The 23,248-nt window shown below is 27.4% G+C and overlaps 3 protein-coding genes across 3 annotated transcripts; 1 reads left to right on the top strand and 2 right to left on the bottom strand.

Annotated features, from left to right (window-relative positions):
* Window positions 1-412: 412 nt before the first annotated feature.
* LOC108693687 (peptidyl-alpha-hydroxyglycine alpha-amidating lyase 2-like) lies at window positions 413-7,858 on the bottom strand. The gene is made up of 8 exons (XM_018202746.1): window positions 7,810-7,858; window positions 7,043-7,353; window positions 6,541-6,695; window positions 5,811-6,009; window positions 2,929-3,121; window positions 2,538-2,732; window positions 787-899; window positions 413-624 (listed from the first exon to the last, which is right to left on the bottom strand). The coding sequence occupies exons 2-8, from the start codon at window positions 7,181-7,183 to the stop codon at window positions 469-471; spliced, it is 1,152 nt and encodes a 383-aa protein (XP_018058235.1). The 5' UTR covers window positions 7,184-7,353; window positions 7,810-7,858; the 3' UTR covers window positions 413-468.
* A 2,503-nt stretch (window positions 7,859-10,361) lies between these two features.
* On the bottom strand, window positions 10,362-12,402 carry LOC108693697. The gene is made up of 4 exons (XM_018202759.1): window positions 12,273-12,402; window positions 11,473-11,598; window positions 10,918-11,194; window positions 10,362-10,600 (listed from the first exon to the last, which is right to left on the bottom strand). The coding sequence occupies exons 1-3, from the start codon at window positions 12,282-12,284 to the stop codon at window positions 11,012-11,014; spliced, it is 321 nt and encodes a 106-aa protein (XP_018058248.1). The 5' UTR covers window positions 12,285-12,402; the 3' UTR covers window positions 10,362-10,600; window positions 10,918-11,011.
* Window positions 12,403-14,380: 1,978 nt separating this feature from the next.
* LOC108693683 (NADH dehydrogenase [ubiquinone] iron-sulfur protein 4, mitochondrial) lies at window positions 14,381-16,028 on the top strand. Its single transcript, XM_018202740.1, has 3 exons — window positions 14,381-14,536; window positions 14,922-15,245; window positions 15,774-16,028. The coding sequence occupies exons 1-3, from the start codon at window positions 14,478-14,480 to the stop codon at window positions 15,949-15,951; spliced, it is 561 nt and encodes a 186-aa protein (XP_018058229.1). The 5' UTR covers window positions 14,381-14,477; the 3' UTR covers window positions 15,952-16,028.
* The last annotated feature ends 7,220 nt before the right edge of the window (window positions 16,029-23,248 follow it).

Consider the following 23,248-nt stretch of genomic DNA (forward strand, 5'->3'; position numbering starts at 1 on the left):
ATTAAACGCCAATTAAATTTTTGATCTTAAAATATAATCTGAATAAGGTGCGATATTTTACAATAAATTTTGTCTATGAGATCACTTTTATCAAATTTAAAAATTGAGATTCATAATAAATTTGTTTTTACATTAATACCACTCTATAATATATAGATTTATGAAATTCTTAAGATATATTATAAACCACAATCTCAAAGCCATTTTATAGCATCTTAAGACGTTATTTAAAACAATCCTGAAGTATGAATAAATTATTAGAGCTAAAATTGAATTAAAATGTATAAAAAATTATTGTCATAAATAAATTCAAAATAAATCAAAAGTAACAATAAGAGTAACTAAAATCGTTATCGTCATCAAAAAAAATATAACTGTATTACCGTTAAAAAAAATAGATAACGTCGTTTCCAATCCATTACAAAAAAAGTAACTGTAATGGCGTTATTATTTATAAGTAACGATCAATTACTTCCCATCCTTATGTAATACTAGTTGCTTAACATCTGTATTATTAGATTTGATCACTAGGTCGAATTTCCATACTTTGTTTGGTCCAATTTCTGAGACATAAAGGGCTCTACCATAAGGGCATACAGCAATGGCGTGAGGCATAGTGAAGGCCTAAAAAAATACAATATATTCTTCTTATATATAATCTTCTTCTTCTTATATATATTCTTTTTATATATATAATTAGTGACTAGTTGTTTTAATTCTCAAATATATTAAGAAATCTCTAATAATGAGGAGTTATTAAAAAAAAATATGAAATATAATACTTACTGAAGACTCCGGGTTCCAAAATTCAATTACATTCCGATTTATATGATCAATGGTGAAACCTCTAATTTGTATATTTTTAAATGTCATTCCATTCACGGCGTAAATGAAACCATCTGAAATTACATATAATGTAATAAAGACATTTATTGTTGATTTCTAGTGCTATTATTATATTTTGTACTTAATTTATACACAATATTAGTGGAAATGCTCCTATTATGAGATATCGAGTTCATTTTGGGTAAATACTAGAAATTTATAGGCAGAATTAAAAAAAATAATAAGTCATTTTGAAGGGAGTTTAATAAGCTTTAAGATAATGTTATATAAAATTTAATTAAAATTCATTATATTTGAAAATTAAAGAAATGTAAAAAGTGAGTAAAGTCAAAAAATTGTGCTCCTAATATGAGATACTCCGAGAAATCGATAGTAAAACGCAAAACATATCAGTATTGTAATTAAAAAACTTTATTTAATGTTTCTTAAATATAAACAAATACAACCAGTGTGTGCAAAATGAGTATGCGATACATTATACTCAGAACTCATCTTCAGCTAGTTGAAATTAAATATCGCAGAAATAGGTACTTGACGTTCATTCTGTCCTTTTTATTATTATACAATAACATGTATATTTTAGCAACGATTTTCGCTATGACATAGGAGCATGGATTATTTCATATTAGAAATGCTCTGGGTACCTCTTATTACGATTTCCACGCCTTACGGCGATCATTAAATCTAACTTCTGTAATTAAGCAGTTCAACATATCCCGTATTTTTTTATTAGTACGACCTTACTCTATCACTACATGAAGAATTTATTACCAAATATTTATTTTATTAAATAATAAACAATGTTTAAAGGCTCATATCTGAAACTTGAAAATATCCAAATTCTAAAATCTTTTTTTACGACGATTACATGCATGATTTAATAATAATTTAATAATGAATTTTAATAATGAATTTTCTAATTTTCTACTAAGCAGTTTTCAATACAAGAGCAATAAATTTATGGAGCAATAATATTACGGAAACCAATAGACTAGCGTCTATTAGTTCAACAGAAATGCTGCTATCTCATATTAGGCGTCCATCTTATAATAGGGGTCTTTTTCTTATATTTAATTTTTATATTACAATATATGTTATATAAACGTGTTATATAAATATGTTTGTAATTCAACTTTTATTTTTTATTTTAAATTTATGTTTCATAGTTATTCATTCTATATTCTATGTTTGATCTATTTTTATACTGCTTTGTTCCGCTTTTGCGTTTTTATAATTGTAATTTTTTACTTTCTTTTTCTGGTAAACGTTAGAGCAGCAAATTTTGCTATACCATGCATTTTATGCACTCGTGCCCCTAACATTTCTCGTTTAACTCTGTAATTGCTGTTTTTATTATTATTTTTTAATTAATATACAAACAAATTAAATTAAATTAAATTAAAAATTAATCTTCTTTTGTTTCTTTTATTTTATAAAGCAAATTTTTGTTAAATATATTTATAAGAATAATACTTAAATAAATAATTAAAAGTATTGAAAAATGAGATATGACTATAATATTGTTTATTTTTTTATTTACTAATATTTTTTCATTTTATTTTATTGCTTGATTTAATTTAATTGGTTCGATTTGGATTCTAACATGAGATTGAAAGAATTATTATATTTTTAATGTAATTATATAATAGTAATTATATATTAAAAAATTGCAACTATCGTGAATTACTTACGATACGATGCAATTCCGAATATTCGACCGAATTGCGGATGATGAATCGAATAAGGAAGATAAGAAGGAGGGTTTTGTTTCAATCCGGAAAATGTTACATCCAGGCATACAATTCTCAAATCTTCGCGGTCAGCGATACATACTTGTTCATTTGGCAAAATCGTCAAAGCATGTGGGACTCTTAAAGTAATCCAGTCTAAAATCGCAAATATATTAACTTTATTTAAATATGTAATAAATATGTGTATTAAAAGTATGTATTTATCAGAAAAGAAAATATTTGAGGATTTCCTCCTAAGAATATCCTCATTTAAGGATTAGTACAAACAAAAATTTAAAACAGATTATATGTATTATTAACATTACTATAGTATTGGTAATATTGAACGTACTTTCACCGATAGCATATTTAGGATTGCCCCTTTTGTCAAACAATATTATTCTATTGTTGCAATATCCGTCAGCGATGACAATGTCGCCACTCGGTAAAACCGCGACTGAGGTTGGCTGGCAGAAATGATTTATATCGTTTCCAGGCTCAAATCTTTGACCGAGAATCATTTGAGGAATACCGGAAGCCGAGTACTATAATTTTATGCAGATAGTCTCTAATATGTTTTTAACAGTAATAATAAGATTAGAAACAAGACCGGAATACATCATCTATGTGAAGACGCCTCTTGACGGTCAAAGTTAGATGTTAAACTAATACATATATATATACATATATATATATATATATACATATGTATTTTTTAATTAAATGAATTCATCTCAGAAATATGATTGCGCCTTTATTATCGGACATTTCAACATAATCTGTCTGAAATATTAATAATCCCCTCAAATTTAGTGTATTTACATATATATATATATATATAGTAGAGAGCGCCTTAAGGATTGATCAAAGTTGGAAGTTTTGAATAATATAATATTCTAAGTTCATAAATGTAATTAATCTCAAATATGACTGTGTGCTGAAACGTTTGGACATTAAAACACCATCTTTTATGAAATAAAGGGGAGATTATATTTATTCGTGATTGTCCGAACATTTCGGCTCACGATTATTATCTCAGATTGATTGTGTTTTAATATCCGAATGTTGCTACGCACAGTCACATTTGAGATTAATTAAATTCGTGAATTTAGAATATTATATTATTTGAAATTTTCCGATCCTTAAGGCGCTTTCTACTATATTATATTGTTACATAACTCGGTCGTTTTCTATTTTTTAATTACATACATATTAAAACCTGTAAAGAACTTATTGCGAAAAATATTATCTTGGCCGGGAATCGAAACCGGAATCAAAATCTCTAGCATGTTGTGTGAACGTCCTAATTAAGCTTTAGAACATCGAGACACTAATATTTTTCAGATGGATATAATGAAAGTCCAATAGTACAACAGCGCGCAATCATATTTCTAAGATTCATTTAAGAATATATATACATTACACAGTTTAACATCTAACTTTGACCGTGAGTGGCGCTTCTAATAACTATAATAAAAGATCAATTATAACATGTTGTAATAATTTATTGCTATATATAAATAACGAGTTCTTATTAAGTTTTCAATTATTTTACTTAATTTAATATATGGGAAGACCGGTGTCAGTTGACTATAGGGATAAGTAGAATAATCGAGGTTACATTAAAACACGCGATACACGTAAACGTGTCTGAGCACGCAGCGACTGCCGCTAAGTCTGCTGTAACATCTTGTTGGGAACACATCTATGATAGAAGTTATACCACAATTTAAAAAAATCGTACACCTAAGTAAATATTTTTATTCTTAAAGTTTTTGTTTTACAATCGTGTATGATTATCTGAGATATTTGATTTCTACTTAGTAAGTGTAATTCTTACTTAATAAAGTCCAACAGATTTTTTTGTTTATGTATTTTTGTTATTATATGTTGTTAATGTTGTTAAAAAATGAACAGGTGGGAATAGTAGATTAATCACAGCATGGAACTGTATGACTCATTTAGTGACGACTCTTATAATAATTACTTAAAATTTTATTCCTTTAAAGAGATTTTCCTCAGTGGTAAATGTTATAAGTTTAGTTCCCTTATGTCCAATCTCGAAAAGGGAGACTCATTCGACGTATTTTTGCACGAAGTGAACAAATTTTACAAAAAGAAGCATTGTTTTGCCCTGCGAAGCGAATGTGTGTGTTTAAAATATATTTTTATAAAAGTTTTATTAATATGTAGCTAAAGACGTAGCTTAAAATATATTAATCTTTATTTTAATAATCTTGAATTACCCCGATTCCGGGACTAGTTGAATCAGATGGAATGCATTAGAAAAATTTTTTTTTTTATATTAATTATCAGTTTCCCCTTATTATTAAAATGATTAGATAGTCAAATGTATGTAGTAATTGGTAGAATTCATTTTTTTTAATTGGTCTCTTAATTTCATCTATAAGAATTCGAAATCTAAAAAATGAATCTATTAGCATCGGTCTCCCCTACATATTTATATATATTTATTATTTATATATAATTATCAGAGGATTGGAAAGTTAAGGTCTGAGCAGAAGATTTGTCGTAAGATTTACTTATTATTAGACTTAAGTAGTAGATATATACAGTAATCAACGTACAAACTTTGGCGTATGACATATTTATTGCCGTATCTTCAAGAATCTCTTGGAAAGAGACTCTTGGAAGAGATTCTTGAAAAATTTTTAGACGATAATTTTAGACATTCTGCTCATTAAAAAAATTGCGAAAATTTCAAAATGATAGAAAACTTTTTGATTCAATATATATTCAATTTAGTTCGCTTTATCACATATTTAAAAAACGTTTGATTCATCTTGTATAACAATAAACTATAAATATTAGATTTCAATATCTATTTATGACAATTTTCGTATTGTATATTCAAGATATATGAAAAAAAATACACGGAAATTGTGCTGTAAAGAGATTTAAAGTATAAAAAGTAACGACAAAAATAATTATTAAATTTGCTACGATTATTGAACCGTAGCATTACAATAAATAATGTCATTAACAATTACAAAAATAGGTAATGGTAACAGTATTACAAATACTTAATTTAATAGTTATTTCTCAACTCTGATAATTACTAATAATAAAAACACATTTATGATCTAAGGTAATGTTTTATAATTATAACACAACAATTTATTTACTTGATAACAAGATTTAGGATTTCTTTTTTCATTTATTAATTATAATAGAGACTATTTGTATGTTTTTAATGCGAATTTCTTTACATACCTTGAATACTTGATGAAGAGCAATATCAGTCAACCATATATTTCCAAAGGGATCGACGTGAATTCCATGCGGTAAATAAAATGTTTGATTTCCCCAACCGCAAATAATATTACCAATTTTAGAATCCACCTTTAATACTGTATTCTCACGAATGGGACCTTTGTATTTCTCTTGGTATTCTGCATTTTCGTCGAAGGTACTAAAATTTCGTCAAATGCATTAGTTCAGCAGAGAAAACAGCTTTACTATTGTAAAATTTTTTAATACAATTAATTCTTGCTTTTAATTTTTTATGGATTTAAATGTATAAACAAATCGTATTGAAGAATTTTATAATTAACAGTTGCTTTCTCTGTTGAACGCAATAATTATTAACATGATGAGAGTATTTTTCAGATTAGAAAAATTGCTTTTATATACATTTAAATTACATTAAAGAAATACAAATAAAATAAAATGAATAATTAAAAATAATAAATTAATCACACACTTGAATTGGATTTTTCAAAAAGAGAAAGTTATATATCGAATATTAAAATAAATTGAAATAAAATCATCTTCAAATCTTATTATTATATTTTTTTAAATATAAAAACTAATAAAATAATAGGAAGTATTGCAGAGCACTTCATTTCAGCACTTCATTTCTGCAATCGTTGCTTTTTGTAACGAATATGAAATTTAATTTTTATGTTTTTGATTTGCATTCATTAATTTATTAATGACTTACTCGTAATTCCATGTTCGATCTCCGCGATGAAAAATTACGAGATTTCCCGTCGGTTCCACAGCGACTCCGGAAACCTCACCAAGATTTTCGGGACTTCGCCAGAAACGATTTTCGATAGGATGCAGTGGCGTGTTATAAGATTCCGAAAATTGATCCTGCATAATAAAGATAAGAATAACAACAACAAAAATTGTAAACATATGATTATTACAGACCAGGATTATTAATATTGTTAAAATATGATTTGTGTGATTTTTATATAAAAATTAGCTTTATATAAAAATTAGGGCTATATTAGAGATATATAATGCCTCATATTAAATACTTGAATGTTACTCTGTGAAATTAATACGGATGAGTATTAGTAAAAACTTAAGTAAAAAAAGGAATGTGCTTATTAATTTATTAAGTTTTACACGCGTAAATATTATATTAATTATTTTAAATATTACGATGTAACAATTTATTAAGATGTAATATTAAGTATAAATTAGTTACATACGTGAGAAAATTGGTCAGGAGCGTCAAATTTATTGAAGTTACTTCCATCGAAGCTTCCATCATTGATATTGGATGTAACACCTCTAAATATCGCTACACATATCAAGAGAACTCGAAGGAATTGGTTTCCTCTACTCGCCATCGTCTCTCTGCTCTTCCATAAATCTCGCAGCTGACGACGGTCCAAACCGAGGTATCGAATCGATAATACGCGCAAGCGCTCGTCGAATTTAAATTATTACACCTCGGAAGTATAGCTTCAGAGAAATTAATGCAACAAGTACATGGGAAGTAATGAAGGGAATTGATTACCTGATAAAATACGAACAGGATTCAAGTTCGATGAAAAATTCGATTAAATAAAAAGAGAAAGAAGATATAAAAAAATTGTTTTGTTATGTTGTATAACTGAATTATAGATCGAAATAAAACATTTCTATAAATTATTTATATATATAGAACAATTATAACATAACTATCAGAAATTAACAGCAATATAACAGGGATATATACGAGAATACAATAAAAAGTAGAGTGGGAAGTTATTGCGATCAAAACATCAATGATGAACTTAATATTTACTATTTCTCATCGTTATTTTGTGATATAACGGACATAAATTTGTTGTAACTTTTTAAAATTGTTTATTAGAAATTCATTGTTTATTCAGCAGTAACGATTATTCACTTTAATTTGGATGAAAATGCTGGAGAATAAAAGAAATAGGTGGTGATTTTGTCGATACACAGAAAATAACAAATTGGATACCGATGGTCGATGAGAAGTGATGAGCTGTTGTGTCAGATATCGTTTAAAATCAACTGCATCTGCTCCAGAAAGAATTTGCCGGTACAATCAGACAGGTGGGCGTCGATCGATATTCGCGCGCAAGTGTCCTGGTACTGTTCCAGAAAAGTAGGTAGGGATGATCGTATCCTGGAGACCATTGACGTCAGAGTTTTTAATTCGCAGAGTAATCAATAACTTTCTGTGATCTATATTTTCAGCAAAACACAAAATAACAATCATACAACGTCATACGTTAGGGCAGGTCCACAACTTTGCTTTAAGAGGCCTTAAGTCATAAGTCGAAAGAGATTAAGCAACAATAATTTCTGTTTTTATAACTATTTTTGCGCAGTTTAGGCTTTAACCGTTAGATTTACCTAAGCAAATTGAACAAAATCCAATTCTTACGACCTAAAAGAATAAGTTCTGTGGCCGATATATCATCGTCACTTACAAAAACTTACATCTTACGATTTACGACCTCTTAAAGCAAAGTTGTGGATCTATCCTTATTGCTCAAAAAATTCAGCACTTTTGTTAACAATTCCATTTTTATATATGTATAAAATACGGAATTATGATATGTTATATTCTTTTATTTTTAATATTTAAAGGTGAATTGCAAAAAATAATTATAAACGGAAATTACAAGTAAATTTTTTAAATAGACAAATATCATGTATGTCGATTGAAACAAACATCAATTTAAAATCTTACGCTAGACACTAATAAACATTTAAGAAAATGGTATGTAAACAATATTCTTGCAAAAATTAAGTATAAAATTATTTACAAATCTTTGATTAAAACACTTGAAAAACTTATCGATAGAACACCAAGAGTTTATGGCTCTTATTTAAAGTCTATGAATAGGCTGTGACAAGAAGAAAATCTAAAAACAAATAATTTTTTCTTATAAATTTATTTTAATGAAAACATATATATACACAACAATGCATTTAAAAACATAATACATGCAAATTGTATTTGTATTTTATTCTATATTTTATTCTTTATATTACGAAATTTCTATAAACGGAGCTGGAACTTTTGACCGATAGCGTATAATAGTTATAATTATACATAATTATAATTTGCATAGCAATTATACAGTTATATGTATAAACATTATATTCTATTCGCTGTATTTGGTTTAGATGAGAGGCCTATAGCTGTCTACATCTCATTTGCTTACAGATCGATTGCTTACATGTATTATTGAAAGGATTCCGATAGCGCATATCGCTAAGTTAATTTAAAATAAAATATTCTCATTAATGAAAAGTTACTAGTGGTTACTAGACATCGACCGATGTATGTGGATATGTGCTATCGCACTACGCGTTAACGGGATCCTCCCGTATTATTAAGGAGTTTTTGTAATAACGTAAATTCAGATATGGTGAACGCTAAAGTTACATTATTTTTTTCTTAACCTAATCTTAGCGTTCTGTATTTGGATAAACGGTATTGCAAAAATTTCCTATTGCTTACAATTCGATTGTCTTATATATGTTACATGTACTTTTGCGCACAAATATAAAATTGAGATTAAATTACATAAATAAAATTTATGTTTTTGAAGCAGGGAATTTGTATTTTAAAGCAGCGAATTTGTTTTCAAACAGAGAATTTGTGTTTTTAAAGCAGAGAATATTGCTTATAGACAATCGAGCTGTAGGCAATAATACATGTAAACAAGTTACATGTAAACAAATGAAATGTGAAATGTGAAGGCAAACGAAATCTTCTCAGTTGCAAATGCATAGAGCAAATGATGTCATATTAATAGGGGATTAGCTAACTAATCTAATTAAAAATAGTCTTGTTAATTCAATAACAATGAAACAAATATGTCATGCTCTTGTTTTAATAAAATGTTATTTATTTCATTAATAACTGTTATTGAATTAACAAAATCGTTTTTTATTAGATTTCTGCTATTAATACATCTTTTTTCTATCAGGAGACATTATATCAGTGCAGCGCTAGGATATACAGGCGCACGATGTACACAATACTGTAATAATATATAATAAGCTTAAATTAAAATCAGATTACTTGCGTAATTAATTTTAATATTTTAATTTTCGATAATAATAAAATATAGGTTTAATGTATCCTCAAATTTAAACATGTTCTTTTTATAAATTATACATTACAAAATCCATTATAAAATATAAAAGTAAAATTAGCAGTTAGTTTAATAATTAATTAATAATTTTAATATTAAAATAATACATGTAAGGGTTACATGTAGAAACATGTAATTCTATGTAGAAATCCAATTTAATATTGAAAAGTAGTAAGTTTACTTATTTTGAGTATTAAAAATACTGGGAACAACAGTACTGAATAAGTAATATATAATTATTACCTTTTAAGATTAATCTTCTGTAAAGGAATACAAATCTCAAATCTATAGGACAAGTGAGTAAATTATTTACAAATTATTTCGTCAGAGTTTTATTAATAGCAATCACATAATGAGTTTATTATATATAATATGACAATCATAAATCTCTTGGCAGCGTAAATTTGTGAATGCTCTAATACAAATTACATTGCTCTTCCAAATCCAAATGTCTTTTGAATGTCATTCTTGGAACAACGTTCTCTTTTCTAGATAAAATCTATTAATAGAAAATTACCTTGAAAACAATTGCCATATCTTATAACTGATGAATAAATCTGCAAAATTCTAACGAACGCCGATTTTGATTTTGAACAGATGTTTGATTTTCAATATTTCCATCATATATTGCTATCCCTGTACAAAATCCGTTATCATTAGTCAAAAATAATTCTGTGAAATTGTATAATCGAAAATTAGCGATTTAAAAATACTTTGATATTTCTTATCGTTTCCAGCTTAATATATATTAGGTGTAGTAAAAAGAAATCCATTATTTTTGCATGAAATTGAATGGGAAAATAATGGATTTCTTTTTACTACATCTAGTATATGATAAATATAATTAAAATAAATTAATTAGAGAATTATTATTAAAGAACTGGCGAATAATTGTTAACAATAAGAAAATGCGGTAAACTATTAACAAAAAAAGATTATATTTCTGCACTTACTTTATTTCATGAACTTTGCCATGCGAAATGGATTCTATCGATTTTTTTTAATTCACCTGTCTTTCTTCGCGGGTCTGGTACTCCATAGCATCATTTACTTATCGATTTCGAGACTTAATGACGTTTCGGGTTGGGTCCATATGTAACCTGTGCGTGTCATACTACAGTGTGCGTCATAATATCTTCCTGGTGAACGACAATAGGACCATTTCGGGCAGCGACACCGAAACTTACTGTGAAATTCTTCCTTGCACACTTCGTTCCACCAGCAAGTCCTCTGAGGAACATCAGAGAATTTATTGTTTCAAAAATTTAAGAATAAATCTATCATTTTAATTTTTTTTTATTGAATAATACAATATTTGTGCGTAGAATATAAAATATTTCAAATAAATAAAGAAATCATATCATAAAAGATATTTAAAAATTTACCTAGAAATATTATTAGGCATCAAGACTTTAATCGTATATGATTCCTTATTTATTTGATTTATTTGAATAGCAGTATAGTTTAACTTAATTATTATTGTATCAAAAATACTTATAATTATCTACCTCGGCTAGGTAGCCTCTTACACTTTGGTCACTGTAATTTCTCTTGATAATTACATGTCTGGTATTTGCCGAATATACTCTCGTACATAATGCGAATATCAATAAAAAACATAACATAATTCCATCCTGAAAAAGAATAACATATAAAAAAATAATATATAATTTACGCTATATCAAATATATATATAAAGTTAAACATGTAAAAAGTTAACATTTCTTATTTTAAAAACAAGATATTAAATCTTCATTAATTTCTGCAAAAATTTATTGATTCTTTTAGAAATTTAATTTATATTTTCTCTCATTATTTTCGAATTTGTCGAAATTTGTCGATATTTGCAGATACATAAATCTTTCCATCCCTTAATTAGTCATCTCTTACAGTGATTTGAACTTGTAATATTTCTTTAATGAAAAAAATCTTCATAATATTTTATAGTATTTTTAGGAATTTTTTGTATTTGTAATTTATGAAGATTTTGAAAAAGGTTTTAAACTTCTTTAGATTTTATAAGTTTCTTTGGAAATGTACGAATAAAAAATCTTAGAAATATTCCAAAATTCACATATGCAAAGTATTTTAGAAAAGATATAAGTGAACTTTCTCACTTCTGAAATGTTCCAATATCAAAAATCAAAGAAATTTTCTAAAAAAGGATTTCTGAAAAATTCTAAAATTCATATGGAAATTATGAAAAATTATATAAATAATTTTAAGAAAAATATCCGCTAAGGTTGTTGCTGCATTGTAAATGTCGAGAGAATTCGATGAAATTATATATATTTTTGCACGCACTCACATTTTCCCTCATAACTGCTCTCTCGCGATAATTATATTCTCGATTCTAGATTACATGCAAAAAAATGCAAAGAGAGTGGCGAGCTTACGCGAGCTACATTTGCCCGTCGCGATGTTACTCGCGAGGCATTATTCCTAAGCGATGTAGTTCCTGAGAGAAGGAGCAAGTGACATTGAGCATGCGTACGTCCAGTATTCACTGATACAAGGATAGCTCAGTTTCTCTGTCTCTCTCTATCTCTTTCTCTCTCTCTCTCTCTCTCTCTCTCTCTCTCTCTGCCTCCCTTCCCCTCTTCCCTCCGTTCTTCTTTATTTCATTCCATATAGCGATCGATCGAGCTCTACGCACGGATACTATTCCTTGGTGAAAAGCCAAATTAACTTGTACTTAAGAGGATGCTGGACTGACCAAATTATCGGCATTACAGTCGTACAAAGATCTCCGAATGAACGGAATGAAAAATTCTTTTACATGATCAAAATAAATGCAAAATTAAGCGGTGATTAAGTGGACTTTATACTAAAATCGAAAAAAATTAAAACTTATCTAACTTTTTTATATATATTATACACATATAACATATATAAAATAATATATACATATATTAACATACAGTGATGAAAATATAGATATATATATATATATAAAACTTTATAAAATAGTTATTTTATCTGTCTATTTTTACTTGCTGATTATTTTATTATTATTTTTATATACAAATATAGATATGTATAATGTCAATATTAATAAAGTTTCATTTATATTACATATTAATATCTTGTGTAGGTTCATATTGGCATTATACATATCATTATTTTTATATATTTTTGTATTACACAGTTAGAGCAGTTTAGAGCAGTTTAGAGCACTACAATATTAATAATCTGATACAATATTAATAATCTTAGTATGACATTTGAATCTCGCGCAACATTGGGGGCGAAATTTGATTGGCTGCTCCAATATTCAGTCCTTATGCATGGTATACCGTCTTCTTACATTAAGTCGGACTGCGTATTGAAGAATGAGATTGAAGATTGAAAGATTGAAATTTGACCAATCAAAATAAAAGGAGCCAAAATTTCTTTGTCCTCATTGATGAAATTTCAATCTTTAATCTTTAATCTCAATCTTCAATGTATAGTCTGATTCCGGCCTTATGATACCTTTACTATCGAGCGTCACATGAAAAGACACTTTTATATTTCGATAGTTTGAAATTTATTCTGTCTTTTGGCTATAATGCCGCCAGTAGATATCACCACTGCATATCTTATATAGCAAAACCAAGCGAGAAATGTTCCCAAGTGTAAGGGCCAGTTTCACCAACGCCAGTTAGCTTAATCAGCCGTTGACTGACCAATCGCGTTTGCTGTTTAGTAGAAATTGACGAATTGCAGTTGATAGTTAATCACGATTAAGCTTGATCGGCGTTAGTGAAACCGGCCTAGTTTTTAGTTAATCCACACAAAATTCAAATCAGCTGTTCAAATCTTATCAAAATTGTATCCGTACTCTCTAAATTCTTTCAAATGAAATATCACTCTGAAAGAATGAAAATTCCCTAACAGCACTAAGTCGACTCTAAGTCGACTCTAAGTCTACTATAGCTTCTAGACGTCTGAAAAATAAACGTCTGTAACGTCGATTTTAGATGACTTGGAGATGTCTCTAAGTCATACAATGTTTCACTTTAAAGACGACTGTAAGCTGACTTTTTAAGTTAACTATTCTAGACTTTGTATCCTCATTCATGTCTCATTCATGTTTACAATGCTCATGAACAGCATTCATTCTTTAACTATTAAATAACAAGGACGAAATGATTCCATTTAAGTTTTGTGAGTGTAAATCGCTCACTAGATGTCTTAAAATCGATGTTGGAAGGATGTCTGTACAAAGTCGACTTACAGTCGACTCTAAAGGCCTGACTTAGCAAAGTCAATTTACAGTCGACATAATAACATTTGTGCTATTAGGGTTTTATATAGGAATGTTGATTTTTTCATGTAGTTTTTAATGAAAGCTCACTATCTGTGCACAGACTATATCTTACTTGTAGTTCTTGGTTAATGACATGGTGTCGCCACTGTTTGACCAGTATGAAATTTGCTATTGACGGTCCATATTTATGTAATCAAAGATTCTGTTTGATCAGCTGTTTCGCATTTATTTGTCATTCGTCATACTTTTGCGAATGGAATAATGGCATCTTATGCGTTACTGCAACAATGTGCAAGTGGAATTAGTAGGAATAGTCTTAGGTATCTTGCTTTATTAATTTTTTGGACAAGTGATAGACGTAAATATAACCTCAAAATTTATATAACAAATCTATTAAATGTGCGTTAAATTGTTATCATTATTAAATATATGGTTTTAATGCATAAAAAAATTTAAGTTGCTATTTTCTATGATTTCTTGATATATATATGTTATATAATGTAAAAAAATAAATTGTAATTTTATATGAAGTTGAAGAATCAGCACCAGCCTATCTCTAAATTGTTACAATTACAATATTTCTATATTTTACTTTTGCATTAGAATTAAAATATAATTACTAGGAACGTAATATTAGTTTGTAAGCTATTATTTAACAGATGAGTTTATGATTTACAAATTCTAAAGAATTCTCTCTGTATGCAGATTGAGTAGGTTATTTTCAAGTAAAGGCACAGACATACAAAAGAAACCTGATATAGCGGAGCGCAAGAGTCTCCAAGAAATTATACTGTCGCCAGAGGAGACCAAATATCTGCAAGCTTCAAAAAGTACAATTACCATAACATCTGATGAGGATGTTGGTTATGTATCTGGTGTTCCTGAGGAGCATATCAAAACACGTAAAGTAAGGATATATCAACCTGCCAAGAGCGCTATGCAATCTGGAACGAATAACATTCACTTTTGGCAAATGGACTTTGATACACGCGAACGTTGGGAGAATCCATTAATGGGTTGGACTTCCAGGTAAATTAATGTTTATATTAATCTTTTATATATGTTTAAAGTGATAATATCCTTAAGTAAATCTAACAGATTTAAAAAAATGATTATTTACATTAATTCAAGACGAAAACTGTATCTGAAATAATTTCAAAGATATCTGCTTATTCACCTCTGTTTGAAAAACTGATGTATGCTCCAAAAGATGACCCTAGAAACAGACTAGAAAAGTACATAAAGTTTCATCAAAATAGTCCGAATAATTTTCAAAATTTTTGAAAAAAATTTTTTCTTTAACTTTGACATCTTTACATCTCTAACACTAAGTAATTTTGGATATATGATCATATGAAGTTTTGCCTTAAATTAATGTGGTAAATCATTCTTTAAAATTTTTAGAATATCATATATCTTATATCAAGTTATGTAAATCAAGATATATATATATATGAATCATAATGATTATAATATATTGTATAATTTTATAATGATTCTAATATATTGTATTAAGTATAGCGATACATAATAGTAATATTTATATTTTTAATGCAGTGGAGATCCTATGTCAAATATAAAAGTTGATTTTGCGACAAAGGAGGAAGCAATTGCACATTGCAAGAAGATGGGATGGGATTACTATGTGCAAAAGCCGAATGTTAGTCAGCCGAAACCTCGTAGTTATGGTAGCAATTTCTCTTGGAATAAACGTACTAGAGTTTCAACTAAATAATCTACTTATTTAAGCTGTAATGCAACGACAAATCGCTAATTGTAGTCATCCAAAAAAATTTTAGAACATATATATAATGCCAATAAGTGTATATATATATATATATATATATGTTTAGCGCAATGTATTTCAGTTTAAATTTGATATGTATCTTTTTTGCCTATTCCTTATTGGTTGAATAGAATAAACATTAAATAAATTTATTTACACTTTGACATGTATGTTACTTTTTATAATTATCTTAATGTAACATTATTTTTGAATCTACATGATTATTTAAGGAAGATTATGGGCGAAAACAGTGACACATGCTTCAGTGAAGATAACAACAGTCTGATAACATTTTAACATTTCTAATTATATTTCGTTTGTGTTATTTATAATTATATACTACAATATTATTAACAACGTTCTGCATTGACAAGTTTGCGCGCCTTCGTGTCAGGCGGAGCGAAATGAGAAGTTATCATACAGTACGCGTTTGAATTCATTATTCAATTCATTATTCATATTCAAAATTATTGAAGATCATGTTAGAACATCTTGATGTATCGCATAAAAAATGCGAATCTCCCTTCGAGCTTATCGTATCGATGCATTCTATTTTGCATTCTCGCTATGGTCAACTAAGTTCTTTTCTGTCTAAAAGACATGCAATTATTACTATCCTTTCCAGCCTGTACTACATATAAAATTAGAGAAAAAAAGATTCAAATGTTTACAACTTGTTATAGCACCTAATATAATGTCTTATATATATTGTCATCAACGTTAGTTGAAAAAAATTGGATATATTTTTAATGTATATTATGTTAACGAATGAGAGGATAATTTCTCTTGTTTAATACTTTATAAACTTTCATTCAAAAGAGATTATATTTATGAAAAATTTTTTTAAAATTTCCTTATTACCAATGGCAAATGATGAGTCGGTTTTTATTGGAACAATCGTCGTGCTCTGGAAAGGAACAGGAAATTGCTTAGAAATTAGTTGACCGAGGTCGTTGCTGCAAACAGACCCTTAATTATTTATAATTAAGACATAAAGCGAAGGAAAGAACGTGTGCAATCGTATCTCATGAGAGCGAAATATAAGAAATGACATGTTATTATCACAGAAAGTATAGCAATAAGAAAATTGTAAGGACAAAAACAAGTTGTCGTTGAAGATTGCAGAGAGAATCCTCAAGAGAGGCGTTAATATATCGTTAAATCGTATAAAACATTTTATGGTATCTAGTAATCTCTTCCAAGAGATTCTACTTCGTCCTGCGAAAGACAGGATAAATTAGAGGAAATATTATCATTGAAATTCATTTAGAGTAATTAAATTTTAAATTGCTAATTTAGAAACTGTGGTTCTTGTAGTTGAATTTCCTTTAATTTATCCCGTTTACTTTGCAGTGAAGATTGTCTCCCTTTATCCCTTTAAAAGATATTTTGGCTGTATTTCGCAGAAAACAGCGCTTAACATTTTACGCCAATTGGATTATATTTTTAAATCTAGAGAAATAATCTTATTTCAGCGAAGAAATACAACATCAAGCTACAAAATAGATATTTTTTAATACGGAACGATGATATTATTAATTAAATCATAAAATATTTTATAAGCTCATGGATTCAGTATTAAGTTTATCTCGTGCGAATTTTCCTTTTTTATCATGTCTTTTGAAACAATTTTCATAATGAATCTCTTTCATATATTGAGAAAAAAATTTACTAAATTTTAATAAATATTTCTTTGAATAATCCTAGCGGAATATTTACTAAATGTAAACACATATTTATTAGATACAAGAACCATTAGTTTGATTCAATTATTTTTTTTATTTATCTAAATATTTATTTACCATAAGTAAATATTGCATTAGAACTTTAAAAAAATATTTATTAAAAATTAATAAATTTTTTCTCAGTATACGGAATAATTTTTGTTTATTGCTATAAATAAAAATAAATTGATGTTAATACTCGTTTTTCATTTAATTACAATCGTTAGATATAATTATTTTATAATTATGTATAAATAGTTACATATTATTTCTATCTTTTTTTGCATTCCTTTCTAACAAAATATAATTCCGATTAAGGCGTCAGAAGTTAGTTCTCTCTTTCCATTATGTTAATTCTTTCTTCTCATATGTTTTCAAATCTTAAGATTTTATAAAAATAAAAAAAAATATTACAAACGAATTTTGAAGTTAATTATTCAGTAAACGAGAATGGATGAAATGGATTGAAATGGATTCAAATTTTCAGAAATATTCGCCGAACATTAAAATGAATCCTTTTCAATTCGAATGCATTTTTATTCATTTTTATTTGAAATTGGATGAAGGAAATTTCACCTCGTTTACTGACCCAGTTATTAATTATTAGAAACTATTTGTTTTTATATGAAAAATCAAAAGTCCAAGTTCGTTCATTCGTTATAAATTAAAGCCCTTTCTTTTAAAAATTTGCTTACTTTTCCGCAAAGACACATCTCTGAGACGACATCATGGATCTACGATCGAGAACAATAGATTAACTTTTTAATAAGTGTAACGTCTCACCTAATATAACGTCTCACATTTTGAAGGAACAATCATGATGTAAGAAGATCAGATGAACCAATTTTAAGGAGGATAAACAAATCATTTAAAGTAACATTATTTGTGATCAATCAGAAATTGATCAGAAATTTTATAATTAAACTAATATAAAGTCGCTATTAGAAATTTGTTACTAATTTGAAATTTGCCTCAAATTAATCAGCTGTCATTATGTCATTATTGCACCTGGTCTTTTTACATCATGGAAGCAGCCGCGTCGTAATCACTTTTATTGAGCAGCTCTCTTTTCATTTCTTACAGAGAGACCTTGCGCTTACGTCTCAATCAGATACTTTAAAGACACTAATGGCTTATATGTATATATTTGCCTTGTGCAATTGATGTTAATTGAATATACAATTTTTCTATATCTCTATATCTATACATATATATAAACTTGCGATAGAGAGATCATTCCCTTATCTCACGATTTTGGAGCTCGGTGACAGGTGAAGGTTCCCGATCTCAAGCAAGAAATAGATGAAAAAAAATTGATATAAAAAAACATAAAGCAAAGTTTTCCCTGCGAATCTTTTTTCTCTTTTTTTCTTGCACACGAAATATAAACCTAAAAGTTATTATGTAAGTGATACAAACCACTGTTTCACTTTATATGCATATGTATATACATGTATAGTAATTATTGTATGCAGTACATTTTACATTTACATACACATAAAATTGTATATTATATCGTTCGATAAGTGTAATATCATATTTCATTCTCCAAAGGATTTTGAAGAACGAAATTTATGAACTTAATTATAATAATTAATTCAATATATTTATTAATTTAATTTAATGCAAAATGTAATTACTATTTTGTTTTACTACTGTCTACTATCTTAAATTCAATTTTACAATTCTATTTCGATATGTTACAACATGTCTAATATAGAATTATAAGAAAACTAGAGATAAAAATTATTCACTTTTTTCGTCCTATTCTTTACAAAACCTGAGATAAAAAGTACTTGGATATCTAATGTAAGACAAATAAATTGATCTATTTGGCAGTCTGTGACTTCCATTATTTGTATATTCTGTAAGCGACGATGCAGCTAAAAAATTTTTTACAAGATCTAATTATTCCATATAGCGCATTATATTTTTCCAGGAGTTTTTTCTTTGGTTGTTCTTCTTGGGAGCAAAATAGAAAAAGGAAATTTAATTTCTTCTATTTTTAATAATTTCTCAATAATCACAACATTTATGAACATCAATGAAAGATATCTAATAATTGGATATTTATACAATTGAAAATTACCTATTTTATTTTTTATATTTTTAAAATATATATACATATGTTCAATATATGTTCAATATTCTTCTAATTTTGAAGCATCTAATAGATGCTAGAATTTCAATAAAAATATGTATGTTATAAGTTACGGATGAAAAGAAATAAATTGCATTTATCTATATACGATTATATATGTATATTTAACTTAAGCAATAATAGTCTTTTTAGTAATAAAAATTTATTGGAATACGTCAATAATTCTGTATAGTTTTTGTCGATAGACAGTTTTTATAAGCGCTCTGAAAAGCTCTAAGCACCATATTTTAAAAACGCATAATAATTGACAAGTGATTTTATTGTGCATTTAAAAAAGACAGCATGAAGATTGGTTGTTTTGTGTATTTTGAAAGGCGTCATTTGAAAGATGGCAAGGATACGATCAATGTAATGTTACAAATGTGTTGAAACATGATTGGTTAATTCATAAATTTTTTTTTTCTGATTGTCAATCAAATACTTCAAACTATTTATAGTGATATTTATAGTGATATTTTGACCCCAAAACGAATTTTTTAACATATGCTTCATTTAGAACGATTGTTCCATCTTCGGATAAATTATGTCATAATTCATCCAATGAATAAACAAAAGAGTAAAATAGTAAGAACAAAGAGAATAAGAAAATAAAAGGGTGAGTTTATCGAAAAGTGGACAACCTAGTTTTAAAAAAACTAAAAAATGTATCTGGTGTATGGTGAAAATATCGTGAAAGAACGCGTATGCCACAAGTAGTTCGCAAGATTTCATTTCGGAGATCTTTCTGTGTCCAAGATACGCTACGTTCAGTGCATTATGGATGAAAAAAAAAACAGGAAGTTCTTTGAACAAAGAATTATGTAACTATCCGAAAGATGACAGATACTGGATCACAACCATCAATACATTCTTGACGAAAGTTATTGTCTTCTATAAAAAAAAATTCGTCTTTCATTTATAGATAAAAAAAATCGTAATGAATTATTGGTCAATCTAATATTAACATCATCTAATGGATGTGTATTTTCTGATATTTATATCATATATTCTTGCTTTTTACTTCTTTTATCACTTTTTATATTATTATAAACAATTGGACATTTTCTTCTGTAAATCTATCAAAATAAAATAGCTATTTTATTTTTTACATTTTTTAATTACATTCATCAATATTCTTCTAATTTTGAAGAAAAAAAATAGCTATTTTATTTTGATAGATATACAGGTAAAAATACTTAACTGTTTATAGTATTATAAAAATAATGATAAAAGAAATCAAACATAAGACGATAAAAAATATTAAAAAATAATAGATTTATTAAATGATAGAAATATTGGATTTATAAAAATATTGAATAAAAAGTAAGAGTCTCTATTTAAAATTTTGAAGTTGACTTTAACATTTGCGCTCAAATAGGTACAATTGTTTATTGAAAACCTACAACTTTTATAAAACATTTTTCCAATAAAAAAATAATTTCTGAGACAATTAGCCATTCCAGAACTTTTGACATTCATTGTATGTTAATGAGTATAAGTATATGCAAATTTGAGCGTAATATGATTATTCATTCGCGTACCTATGCAGAAATGCAATCGAAAAGACTAGTAAGGTAGTAAGGTTCTAATCATATGCGAGGCATGATCTCTCCTGCACAAGGGCGAAGTCACCCCTGTGTGATTGTACAGTTCGCTGTAGGGGACGCGGCTCCCCGAAAGAACGGTAGCTGATATATGTATGTCGATCTAGCCTGTTCTGTGTGAGACAGTATATTTTCCTCGTTTTATCTATGTATATATGTACCAGCACATGCGGGTTATATACGAAGTAAGACTCGCGCGTCTCAGAAAACGCTTTACTGCGTAAAGTTGTATACAATCTCGACGCGTCTGTTCTCTTTAATAGAAATAAATCACTGAATGTTGTTGAAATCAACTGTGAAATTGTGAAAATAAAAAATGAAAATGACTGAAATATCGTTGAATATATTTCAGTATAAATAATACTTTTTTTTTATGTACTAAAATGCTTTGAATTCTATAAGAGATGAAACTTTATTATTTTTTATTAATAAAAATCAATGAAAAATAATAAAAAATAACGAAAAATATTGCACATGTTTAATATTTTTATAAATTTATTTAGAAAAATTAAATACTACATTATGCTCAAATATTATGAATTCTGAAAATTTTGAAAATACATGAAAAGAATGAAATATAATGCAAAGTATGTAACATTTTTACATATTTATTAACGTAAATTGTACATTGAAATATTATAAATTTTAAGGAAATTAATGAAAATTAAAAAGTAATGATATTGAAATAAAATTTACATTATTGTTACAGATTTAATGAAAGTTACCGAAAAAAGAAACAATAGAATTAAAATATTAAAATTAATAGTTGAAAAAGAATATACTGAAGTCCGCTAAAAAATAAGGAAATCAATTTGTATTATAAGGAGGTGGACACAAAGAAATAGAGAATAGAAAACAGAGAATACCTAATTTCAATCTATCAGAAATTATGTATTGCGAAATATACAGTTTCGGATAGATTGAAATTCTTATTTCTTGTTCTCTATTCCCTGTTCCTTTGATTGTGTGCAGCTCTTAATAAAATAACTCCTATTGAATTCTTCTTCATCTTTCTAGGACTTCGTTAGATAGTGTCATTTCTCGCATGTAAAATTTAGCTTATATAATCACTCTATATAATCAGTTTAGTTTATATAACTGAAACTTAGACAAGGGGATCCAAACTCTCTCTTGGAAAAATTATACTCAATTTCAGCGCTGCTTCATAGGATTCTGATCTGAGCAAATTAAATTGGTCAAGTGATAAGTAGTGAAGATTTCAAATCCATGCGCATGATCACGAATATATGCACATATATATGCTTAAAGGCTTAGAGGCTTATTATGTAACTTTTAATGAATGTATGAGGCTTATTATGTAACTTTTAATGAATGTAATGATACAATCGTTACAGTCGTTAAGAGTTAGAATAAACATTTATTATATTCTATGTCCATCTTTTTGTATAGCTGTTATCATAGTCATAATTGTTTCCTTAATTATTATTGATGATTATCTTTTCTCATTACATTGTTTTGTTATATGTGACTTCTTTTTTTCTTCTTTATATGCTTTTTTCTATTTGTAATGTTATTATCCTAAAGATTCCAAAATTTAAACTTAATTGAACTATTGAATTTTCTTATCTAATTTATTCAATATATTTACAGGACATTCCAAAGTTAAATATCAAAACTTTGGGAGCGTGTAGGGGATCGATAAACTAAGACACCGTCTAGAAAGAAAAGAATTCGTTTTAATATGAATACACTTTTTGGAGAACAGAATAGAATAGAACATAAGAGAAAAATAGAATATTAATTATATACATATATAT

The sequence above is a fragment of the Atta colombica genome, unplaced genomic scaffold (assembly GCF_001594045.1).
Source record: "Atta colombica isolate Treedump-2 unplaced genomic scaffold, Acol1.0 scaffold96, whole genome shotgun sequence".
Classification (NCBI taxonomy): Eukaryota; Metazoa; Arthropoda; class Insecta; order Hymenoptera; family Formicidae; genus Atta; species Atta colombica.